Raw genomic sequence first — 11,936 nt, forward strand, 5'->3', positions numbered from 1 at the left:
GCCCAGGCAGCTCAGATCCTCTGCAGTTAGTGTCGCCAAATAGCACATGGGACACACTTATACTAAAAAAGTACCCGTTTTTATCTAAGTAAACAGTTTACTCAAATTATTCTAGTTTGACTGAGCATCTGTATTTTATTTGGCAACTGTCCTCACACTTTAATTTTTACAAATTGAGACTTCCTGTCTCAGCCCTGAGAGTAAGGTGGCGGAATGCGTTGGTTCTCAGAGTGTGTGCCGCAGGCCACGAGCATCAGCATCTCCTAGGACCGCGGGAGAAACAAACACTCCTGGGCGCCTCCCCAGACCTGCAGAACTGGAGGCTCTTCAGGTGGGGCCAGATGGTCTGTGTTCTGACCATCCGGCCAGGTGATTTCAATGCCGTTCACGTTTGAACAATACCTGCTGAGTGGCCAGGAGCCCGGACCCTGGAGCCAGACCAGCTGAGTTCAAGCCCTGACATTAGTACTTAAAAGCTCCGTGGCTTTGGGCAAGGGCTCTTAACCCCTCCGTGCCTTGCACCTCTCTCCTAGGGTTGTCGTGAGGGTTAGACGGCATGAAGCACTGAGAACAGTGTATGGGGACGCCGTGTGTCTGCTCTCCTCCTGTTCTCCACTCTGACCCACCCTCTCTTCAGTGCGTACTGGTGCACGTGTGCCTTTGAAAGTCACTCTTCCTCCATTTAGAGGGTGGTGAGGGAGTCCTTGCACCATCCATCAGTATTTTAGTACTCCGTGTTTTCTGTTAGCCGAGTGTGAGTGTCACCGCATTTTCTGGCTAGAGGAACAAGCGAAGTGGGGTCAGGGAGGGCAGCTGACGTGACTGGTTAGCTGAAGAGCAGGAGCAAAACAAGCTGCCCAGCACGAGCCACTGCTGTCGGCTGTCCTGAGAGGAGATGGGAGATGCTAAGCCAGCAGTTCCCAGTGAGGGGGGCCTGTCAGGAGCCCAGGAATCAGATGCAGGGCGTAGCTAATGAGCTACGTGGAAGCAGTATGGCACTTTCTTAGAGAGTGATATTGCTGTTATTCCCCAAAATGGGGCTAGGTAGGGAAGAGGCCAGGCTAAGGTATGACCCCAGCACGTCAATTAATTCTCCTTCTTCTTTTCCTTTTTCCTCTTTTTCTTGCTGTGTTGCCTTTTTAAGTAAGCCTAGAGTTTTGTGACAATGAGAGGAATGGTAAACTGGTCCACAGCTTTTCTTTACTGACTCTTGACCCTGTGACCCGTGTTCGCGTGCAGGCGGGCTACCAGATCACCCAGCAGAGGCTCCCCATTGCTGTGGACGGGAGCTTGGCATACAGCGTCTGCGTGGGGAAGAAGCGGGGTCAGGCGGTCGCCAGGACAGTGAGGGTCCGGCAGATCCAGCTGGAGCAAGACAGCGGCAAGAGTCTCCACGATGACCTGCGGTCCCAGACGCTCGTGGATTTGAATAGGGCAGGTAGGCGTGCAGAGTTTTCCATTTCCCTTCCTGCCTCCTCTCCTCCCCTCAAGGTTTTCCCAAGCCAATGGAGGAAACAGGCCTAGGGAGCCTGACGGGTGGAGATGAGGGTCCCAGTGCTGGCAATAGCCAGTTCAAGAGCACGGCTTCAGCTGTGGCTGCTGTGGGCTCGCTGATAACTCAGCCCTCAGGTGAGCCTAACAGAGCCGCCTTGTCACGGACCCAGCAGCTTGATAGCTGAAGCAGACAGGAAAAGAAAAGACCCAAATTTAAAGACCCACAGGTGAAGGCAGAAACGACTGAGAGGCTGGAAGCCACTTTGAGAGCCCGTCAGTGACGCAGGGTTGTCAGCCTGATTGATGTGTGGCTCAGATGGGAGGCTCCAGTCAGGCTGACTCTGCCTCTCCCTGGCAGGGGTCGGCCTGCTGGAAGTGGTCCTGGAGCCCGACATGTCCTGTGGAGAAGAGGCGGCCGCGGCCGTCAGGGAGCTGCAGCTGATTCTTCAAGCCCTGGGGACCAGTCGGGCCATCATGGCAGGTAGAAGCCCCAGGGGCGCGGCCCCCCTCCACCCCTCCCTTCACCCTTTCTGCTCCCAGGAGCTCTTCTCCCTGGAATGTGGTTCCCCCATCGGGTGATTTGCATCCTTTTCTCAGCCTTTTCTCCCTCAGGGGCTTTTCTTTTTTTCCCTTCAGAGTTTCCTTGGATTCTTCTCTGAACTCCCAACCACAACTAAACACACCAGCAGCGGCAGTGCCGAGGCGCCAAGCCCAAGACTGTGAGATTAGGCGTTGAGAGACTAGAGGCTTTCTCCTGGCTTTTTGCATCAGAATGTTGTGAGAATTAATAAAACAATGTGTTTGAGCAGCTTCGTGGTCCTCAGAGAGGAGGCACAGTGTTTACCCAGAGAAGCTGTCAGTTCATGAGTTCTGTGCGGGCAGTGCTTAGTTGCTAGCTGGTCCTTTTCCTTTGGGTCTCTTTCTTTTCCTTCATATATAGACTTTTCATCCAGGTACAGCTGAAGCCAAATTATTTCGTCTGCAAACCAAGGTTATGACTTCACAAAACATGAACTGTGAGATAAAAGTCTTAAGTTCAGTAGAAATGTAATAGGGAATGAAAATAAACAAAAGAAACAAGGTGCAAACTTGGGACCAAGCAAACTAATATTTGACGTGTTTACAGATCGGATATAAAGATGACAAGTTTTAGTCAGACTCAGTTTCTTCACGGCCCCTTCCTAGCACAGCTTTGCCGGCCCTTACGTCCCTGAATGCTCATCTCTCCCGTGGTTTTCCCATATTTTCTGTTCCCAGGGAGGGGCTTTTAAAAAAACTACCACTTGCAGAGCACTCCTGACAGAGTGGAAAAAGGGTCCAGATTCCTCATCTACAGTTGTTAAGCCATAGCTCAGGACACGGGGTCTTCCAGAGAAACAGAACAGACTGTGTGTGTACGTGTGTGTGTCAGATGTAAAGAGACTGATTATAAGGAATTGGCTCATATGATTGTGGAGCCTGAGAAATCCTAAGGTCTGCAGTCAGCAAGCTGCAGAAGGGTCAAATGTATAGTTCCAACCTGAGTCTGAGGATCTGAGAACCAGGAGAGGATGTAGATTCCAGGCTGAGCCAGAGCCCAGCGCCGAAGAAGACAGATCGGAGGCAGTGGGGCTGAGACAGCGAATTCCCCCCATTTCACCTTTTGCCCTGTTCAGGTTTTCAGTGGATTGAATGAGGCTCACTTATAATGAGAAAGCAGCCTGCTTTGCTCAATCTGTGTATTCAAATGTTAATCCCTCACAGACACACCCAGAATAATATCCAACCAAATATCAGGGCACCCCTTGGCCCAGTCAAGTTGACACATAAAATTAACCGTTGCAGGTGGTCGTGGGGTTCCCAGCAAATACCATTGATGGTGATGAGTCAGCTCCCTGTCAGTTTATGATACTATTTACCAACCATTTTGTCACATTTGCAAAGGGACTTTGGAATTTATCATACCACACTTGTCACACAGGACGTCGTACAGGCAACAGATTGTAACATCAGAGTCCTGGTGCAGGTTGAACCTGGAGACAGAACTTGCTTGTTTGCTATCTTCTTTAAGCTGAAGGTTGAAAAAACAGCCATGTGCATTTGAGTGGCGTAAAGGTTAGTGGCCTGCAAGTTTGCTTTGTAGAAACGAGGCTCTGTTTTAGAGGAGGAGAACGCTCCAGCTTAAGTTTCTGGCTCGCGGGGCTTTTTTACCCACAGGTTGGATGGTTATCTGCATGTGCACTAAGTGTTGAGTCTCTGTTGCTTTAGAAAAGTTATTCCATTCTTCCTCAGAATAACTGATTCCCACCGAACCTATGGAATAATTAACAGGCCACCATTAGCTGAGAACTAGCCCCACCTGGGTCCTTGCCATGAGATAAACCACAGTGGCTAGAACTCACCAGTCAGTGGCAGCTGAGCGGGTTCATTCAGTCTTGTTTGTTGGACACTCTCTGTTGCTTTTCAATCCAGACCCAGCAGCTTGGCCCCCAGCACGGCAGCCGCGTGGCTCCAGTTGTTCCGAAGTGCTGGGAAGCAAGGGTCTGCCTAGAGTCCACGGGGGTCCAGCTTTCTGTGCCATCAGCATTTTATCAGCCCAGACCCCTTGCCCATCCTTCTGTTCCCCCACTGTAGGGCCACCACGACGGCAGTGGAGACTGCATTCTGGGACCCGGGCGCGCCCTGGAGAGCACCTGGGGACCCCCAGCCTGCTTTTGGAATGATGCTTAAAGTGCCAGGGGTTGTGATTCAGTGAGTTCCTGATAGTTTTGCTAGTGAGCAGTGACTAGCTCAGCCTGGGTTCCTTCCCGGTGGACGTTTGCCCCTGTTGAGACCCTCCAAGCAGCCTTTTAGTTCGAATGTGTACCAAGGAGATACATGAAATGTTTCAAAGGTCATAATATCTGCCATTGTGAACACTGAGCATGTGGTCATCAGCTCACTAAAATTTTTTTTTAAATTAATCTGTCATCTCCTTTAAACTTGATGATGTTCATGAGGGATGGGTATAACTGCCTGTGTAGAGGTGAGGACTCAGGCTTAGAGAGGTTGGACTATTTGCCCGAGGCTCCCAGGAAGTGATCGAGCTGGGAATGGAGCCCAGGTGTGTCTAGCTCAAGAAGCCCTTCCTTTAAGTTCTGCGTCGCTGGGCTTCCTAGTGCCAACACGACAGTGTCACGGCTGCCAGAGATAACAACCCTGAGAGCTGGGAGAGCAGAGCGTGGGCACGGTGTCTGCTGGGGGCACTGCGGTCCCAGACTCAGGCTGGAAACTTGTCCTGCCATTTCTAGCTGTAGAAACCCCAGCAAGGTGTTTGGCTTCCCTGAGCCTCCCTTTCCGCACTTGCAGAATGAGGCCTTAAATAATTGTGTCTGCAAAGGGAAAGGAAGAAATCAAAGAAGAGAGGAAGGCATCCAAGTCATCCCAGCTGGGCCGCTGGGTGGGGAGAGTGAAGGAGGGATGGCCTTGGGGGAGAAAACCTGGAGTTCCACCCTGGAAACATGAAGTGTGAGTTGCCTGAAGGGTGTCTGAGTGGCTTTGTTGTGAAAGCGGCATTGTAGGGAACAAACGTGATCATGTACGTGAGTCGTGTCACAGGCCCTGGCAGACAGCCCGTGCTCATGGAGTGTCAGGTGCTTTTATTAACAATGATAAGTGGTTTTATTTTTACAAAATCACCACGCATTTTGGATGAATAAGCTTTGTGAAATATGTTGAATAAAATGTGGCCACATTATTTATTTTCTTTTCTGTCGAGCCCTGTTAAGTTCTGGAAAGTATTCAGGGATCAGAATGAGACAGCTTTACATGCTTTCTCACCAGCCTCTCAGGCCCCTGCTGTTTACAGAAACAGTTTTCTGTCCTGATGTTATATTTCTGATGTGTGAGTGTGCTTTAGAAAAAAAAAAATAACCACACCATATCACTACGCTCAGTGGTACAGTTTTTTCATTTTGCTGTTACAAATCTCTACTTCTCGAGGGTGGAAACTGAGCTTGATAACGTCTCATGAAGAGGGAATGCAGGCCCTCCCTCGGGGTTGCAGAATGCACTGAAGCAAACTGACTGGTGAGGCTTTTGTGGACTTGAGGCAATTTAACTTAATTTGTTTAAAAGGTATTTTTGTCTTCACTGTCTAAAATGCCTTTTGCTAATGTTTGATACTGTGTTATACTATATGTGAATCCAGGCAGGTGAACCTTCTTGCGCACGCAGCACTGCGGGACGCTAAATGCGCCCTCTCAGACGTCTATGGAATACGGTCTTCTCTGGGAGAGACTGAAACTCATGCTTTTATTCCTTTTCCAAATTAAAATTCTAAATTGTGAAAGGTGGTTTCATCTTTAAAAGCAGGTGATGTTCAGTTCAGGGTTTTCTGTGCTCAAAAAAGTTTACCTCCCAAGTGTTGAGATTTGATTGGGCAGAGCTCAGCAGACGTTGGAAGTTTTCCTTTGAGCTGACTGGGCCTTTCCGATGATCCCAGTAGATATAGTCCTGTTCAGATCAAACTTTAGAACTTGTCAGGAACCCACCACGAGACAGTAAGGCATCTGCTAACTCATCTCTTAGGAAGATACCAGGGCATTAATTTATCGAACAGTCACCACATGCCGGAGCCGGCTCCAGGTTCTGAAGGGAGCCATGAAAGAGACGTGGCCCGTGCTGCCTCGAGCTTGTACTCATGAGGGGGACACATGCATTAACAAGTGGAACCAAATAGTTACAGTCATAAGTGCTTTAAGGAAGTAAAGGGCCCCATGATGAAGAGCACCATCGGAAGGTGAAGCCTCTGCAGTGACTCAGGGCCCCTGCCAGCGTGGAGCTGGAGTCTGAGCCTCCAAGGAAACAGCTCAGGCCGAGTCCCCAAGGTGAAAAGAGGCTTAGGATGTGCTTGGGGGTACACAGAGGTAGCAGGAGGCCCCCGGAGGGAAAGCACATTGTGCAGGGGAGCATGGCGTCAGGTAAGACCAAAAAGATGCTGACATTACCGACAATGACAAGAAGTTTGGATTTCATCCCAAGTGCAGAGGGAGGTCATGGAAGGGCATTTAAGCACAGGAACCATAGTCTGATGTTTTAATGTTTTAGAAAACCACTCTGGTTGCTCTGTGGAAGGTGGATTTCAGAAGGATAAGAGTAGAAGCAGAGAGACCAGTTAAGAAGCTTTGGTGATCATTCAGATGGAGGACAATGCTACTGTGGACGGGGCTGGTGTCTGTGAAGATGGAGTAATCAAGATGGGTAGATTCTGGGTGGTTTTTAGAAATCACAGGATTTGTTTACAGATTGGTGTAGAAGGCAAGAGGCAGGAAGAAATCCGGGAAGCTTGAGGAACTAGTTGGTGGTGCTATTTACTGAAACTGGGGAGATGGGGACAAGAATGGCTGTGGCGGGGGGTGGGGGCTGCTGCAAATTCTTTAATTTTGGGAACTGAAATGCCTGTGACACCTCCAGGTGGAGATGAAACAGACATCAGAGATCAGTGTGGACTCAGAGTAGGGGGTTCTGAGCTGAAGAGAGAAATTTAGGAGTTAACAGCACATAGATAGTGCTAAAAACCATACACCCTTACAGAGAGAGTGCAAGTAAAGAAGACAGTCCTGAGTTTGGTTGGGGAAAAGCACCAGCAGGTGACACGGAAATAGTGTCCAGGAGGTCGGCAGACACTAGGTCACAGAAGCTGAGAGGGGGTGATATTTCAGGAAGGAAGGGTGGGCTGGTGCGTCACATGGCACTGAGGTGTCCAGCAGGGTGAAAACATAGCATGTCCTGGGTCCAGGGGTTGTTGGTGATTTTGACAAGGCCTTTTCGGAGAGATGGGGACAGAAGCCAGGCCCTAGTGGGTTTAAGAGCAAATGGGAGGTTAGATCATGGAGATAATATGTCAACAAACAATACTTGTTTGAGAGGATTTGCTGAAAAAGAAAGCAGAGAAAGGAAAAAGAAAGCTGAATGATGGAGAGAGAATTGGATTCAAGGGATAATGAGAACTGCTGTTGCGTGTGTATGTGTACGTGCATGTGTTGAGGGGATGCTGAGGAAGAGGGTTAATGACTGGTGTGGGAGAGAGGAGGTAGCTGAAGGAGTGATGTCCTGGAGAAGGCAAGAAGGCTGGTGATGTTAAATTTGGACCTCTGTCTCAAGGGCCTCCCATTCTGGCCCTAAAGATAAGATCAATTCAGAATAGACTGCAGTCAGGTGCTAAATTCTGTGCCCCTGATTGCATGTATTCTGATAACTCAGAGTCACCAGTGGAGGCTGGCTCGATGCTGGGGCTTTCCAGGAGAAGGTGGCAACACTCAGTGGGACCCTGAAGGATGAGCAGAGGTAAAGAAGGGACGGTAAGAGTGCTGATGAAAGCGCATGGAATCCAGCAAGTAGATGGGGACTGGCACGCAGGAGCCCCCCTGTTTGGAGGGGGCTTTCTCATGGAATGGGCAGCGGAAAATGCGGGCGATTCAGCCAAGACAGATGAGGGCTGTTGAGTACCAGGCAGAGGAGATATTTGATCAGTGGGAGCTGGCTGTGCCCACAGGCAGGCACCCAGATGATGAAAACCGCAGCCACACTGGGGGTGTCTGGATGAGGAGGGTTCGCTGCGCCCAGGGTCAGGATGCAAGATAACCCAGACCTGAAGTTCCGAGTCCTCAGGCAAGGGTGGCAGTGGTGGGAATGGAGAGGAAGTGACAGGCCTGAGGGGTGTTGGGGGAGGAACTGCCTGGATCTAATCAGTGTGACTGCCAAGGGCAAAGAGAACAGAGAAGCGGGGGATAATCAGGGTTCCTCGCCTGAGGATCTGATGGCATCAGGAGTCGTTGGGACTTCTGAGATTCGGGGAAGCACACATTGTCCAGAAGGGGCTACAGGATTTTGTAAAAATGTTGAGAGGTCTGTGCTGCAGACCCAGTCATTTCTGGACTGAATGGCACCTTTCCCTTGCCTGTCTGCGTGGGTGGCTGTCAGAGCTGCAGACTGGGAGAGACAGAGACCAGTTCCAAGGGTCTCTTTTTCTTGGCTTGGAATTGATTTATACTCTTGTATTACTTTAATATGCTTTTGCTCTGAAACCCTGGGAAGTGAATTTTGTTATTCAGCCCATCAGAACATTCCGATTTGGCAGATTCTTTTTCAGTTTAAAGACTTGCCTAAGAAAATAAAATCCATAAAAATCCCAACATTTTGTCTTCCCCTTTTGTTCTATTTTAAATATTGTAAATGAAATTGGAGAATAGAGAGTTCAGCTTCCCTTTGCAGGGTGTGAAATGTGATTATTTCTTGTCTTTATCTCTCTGTGTGTCTTGGGATTTCGCCTCCCTCTCCTCCTCGAAAGCCTCTTAGTCCTCTCCACAAACCACCTGCTTCCTCAGGGGCTACTGCTCCCAGTCTGCAGGGACTTTCAGGGTCAGAGAATGTCCTCCGGGGCCCCCCACAGGCCGTCCCCGTCATAACACCTCTGTCCATCTGCTGCAGCAGCTCCTTACCACGTCAGGAAGGATCCAGAGTCTTGTTTGCAGAAGGAAGAGATTATTACAGTACCTGGCGGGAGGAGGAGGGGAAAAGCCCAGGTTTCTGGCTCTTACCCTTAAGCTGTAAATTCTCAAGGACTCTCTTATAAATCTCCTGGAATCGCTGTTGGAAATCCACATTCCAATGGAGAGCAGCATAGGGTTATCAGACAATCATTTCTGAGGCCTTCCTCCCAACCCAGCTCTGACACTTTGAAAAAAAAACTTCAGAATAAAACTGCAGAGTAAACCTCCATTTTTATAGTGTTGTTTTTCTTATTTGGCACACAAAAAATGAGATTTCCCCAGCTGGTATGTCCAGAATTTCTCCTGTCTTCTGCGGGTGCACAACTGCACAGAAATATACAAACACACGTACCAGCACACCTCTCAGATGCCATAGGACTGTCCTCATAAGTGGACAGAAGTACCAGCCATGTACTTCAGGACCAGCCATACCTCTCTGAAGTTAGGCCTCTGTAATTAGACAGCATCTAGAGTTAGATATTCCACCTGGACACTCTCTTGCCTTAAAAAGACTGTGCTGCCTCAGAGAATTTCTAATGAGTTGTCTTTTTTCTCTCCTTCCAGAGGGCCAGTTGAGAGTGGATGCCAATATATCTGTACATCACCCTGGGGAGCCTTTGGGTGTTCGAACAGAAGTGAAGAATCTCAACAGTGCCAGGTTCTTGGCCAGAGCAATAGGTGAATGTCAGCTGTTACTAATCATGTGCCTCTTTGTATCAGTTATCTGTTGCTGTGTAACAAGCACCTCTCCCCCAACTTAATGGCTTACATGGTAATATTTCAGATTTAGTTCTGTGGGTTGGGTGGTTTCGCTGCTGGTCCTGCTGCAGCTCATTACTGTGGATGTGGGGAGTCAACAGCTCAATTGAGATGAAGGGTTCAAAATGACCTCGCTCACGTGTTGGGGCCTTGCTGCTGGACATCTGCTGGGTTTCTCTGCGTCACATGATTTTCTTCATTCCCTTACCTCGCTTGGGTCTTCTTAAGTGACAGAGGGGGCTTCCCAGGAGGGTGAAGGCAGATGCCCCAAGACCTCTTGAGTCCTCAGCTCTAGAACTTGCACAGTGTCTCTTCCAGCACATTCCATTCAAAGCAGATTCAAGGGGAGGGGAAATAGACTCCACCCCTATGGGAGGATCTGCAGAATTCTGCAGCTCAGTTGTTCCAGGTACCGCACTCTTGAGCAGCCTGAACTTCAGAGTCATATTTGTTCCTTACAGGTTGGCCCCAGTTTGACCCAGTTGGTCAGTATGTTTTTCTGCTTTTTATTGTTTTAACTAATTGGTTTCTTGGGCCTATGTAATCAAGTATTGGTCTTGCTGGAGCACATGCTGTGGATATTTCAGTGGTGATGGATGTATACTAAAAATTAGAACAGTTGAGCAAGATAAACATCTGGGGCAGTACCAAAGAAGTTGATGACTGACTGTGAGGGGAGGACATCTCCGAGGAATGAAAATATTCTGTAAAACCAGAGTTATCTGGTGTGGGTGGGGAGGGTAGAGCACGTGCTTAGCATGCATGAGGTCCTAGGTTCAATCCCCAGTACCTCCATTAAAGAAATGAATAAATAAACAACTGAATTACTTCTCCCCTCCAAAAAAAAAAAAAAAAGATACAGTACTGTATGTCATTTATATCTCAATAAAACTAGAAGGAAAAAAATAGTTTGTTTTTTTTTTAAGCCAGAGGTATCTAGAGAGGAAGAGAGACAAGGGAAGAGGTGGAGTTTAAAGAGCAGCCTTCAGGGTGCACTGAACACGGGGCAGGTGAGGGTGTCGTCACAGCCGAAGGGTTAGTAGGTTCCTGGGTGTTAATGATACCACGGGAAAGATTTTCTAGTCTGGTATAAAACCTTATTCTGTTGAACCTAAAATGATCAACTAGCCTCAGCGAAGACACTCTTGAGTCCACGAATTTTCAGGAAGAAGGCATTAAAAGGTCAAAGGGATGACTCACAGGCAGGGAAGTTGCCCATATGAAGGTAGACTAAACAGGGTGGTCTCTTCTGTCTCTAAAAGGAGACACAGTCTGTATTTCTGAAGCCGTGAAAGGTTTGGGTCAGGAAGAACCCTTACAGCTCAGGTTTGTGAGGGAAAAGCTTGGAGCCGATGGAAGGAAGATCCACTTCACCGTGTAGGTGGTGAGTGTTCTGGAAGTCATTATTCTGAGAGGTGACGGTAACCTAAAAAGACAAACAGCAGGGTTTTAGGTAGACTCACGCCTAATGAGTAATGAAGGAGACCCTGCCCTAACCCTCTGTTGTCCTATGAGGGAGCCTTTGGAGCAACAAATGGTCTGAGGCAGATTCTCCCTGTGGTCAGACTCAGACTGGAAGGCCCGGAGCTTTGTGTTAGGGGCTTACTTCTCCAAGCCTGTAACTTTTCCACCCAGTTTTTCTCCCTCCATCAGGCCTTTTGCCACCATCTTGGTGTTGCTGCTTTTTATCAGCTCAGAAAAGGGTTTGGATTTGGGTCAGGGAAGGTGATGTCCGCTGGGTGGGGAGTTCAGGTGGCTGGAGGCTGAAGCTGTTTTCATAGTGAAGCTCAGCTTGTTTGGATGACCAGCTTTGCCCTGTTTGGTGGGAGGGAGTGTGGCGTAGAGCAGGGGCTGTTAATCATTTGGGACCATAGATCCCTTTGAGAATATAATGAAAATTCTGGACCCTCCCTCCAAGAAGGTGTACATATGCACACACCTGCATTTTATGTATGATTTCAGGAGGTACCAGAACCCCTTGAAGCCCATCCATGGATCCCAGGATAAGAACTCCTGATAAACAGCAATCCGAAATCTGGAGTCACTTGGCCTGCATTTTGGTCCTAGCCCTTCTCCTGCCGAGCTGTGTAATCTGTACTGGTCACTTAATCTCTCTGAACCTGTGTTTTCTCAAAAAGTGAGGGAGCAGGACTTCCTAAAAGGCCCTTCCCA

General features: G+C 48.7%; 1 protein-coding gene across 2 annotated transcripts in view; it reads left to right on the top strand.

Annotated features, from left to right (window-relative positions):
• GATB (glutamyl-tRNA amidotransferase subunit B) overlaps positions 1 to 11,936 on the top strand; it is a 74,261-nt gene that overhangs the window by 35,205 nt on the left and 27,120 nt on the right. The window contains exons 4-6 of one of the 2 annotated variants that reach the window (XM_072975726.1): positions 1,240 to 1,438; positions 1,853 to 1,975; positions 9,570 to 9,683. In XM_072975726.1, the coding sequence (XP_072831827.1) occupies positions 1,240 to 1,438; positions 1,853 to 1,975; positions 9,570 to 9,683 (436 nt within the window). The remainder of the gene's footprint in view (positions 1 to 1,239; positions 1,439 to 1,852; positions 1,976 to 9,569; positions 9,684 to 11,936) is intronic. The other variant, XM_072975730.1, reaches the window with a different exon arrangement.

Source organism: Vicugna pacos, chromosome 2 (assembly GCF_048564905.1).
Source record: "Vicugna pacos chromosome 2, VicPac4, whole genome shotgun sequence".
In the NCBI taxonomy this organism is placed as follows: Eukaryota; Metazoa; Chordata; class Mammalia; order Artiodactyla; family Camelidae; genus Vicugna; species Vicugna pacos.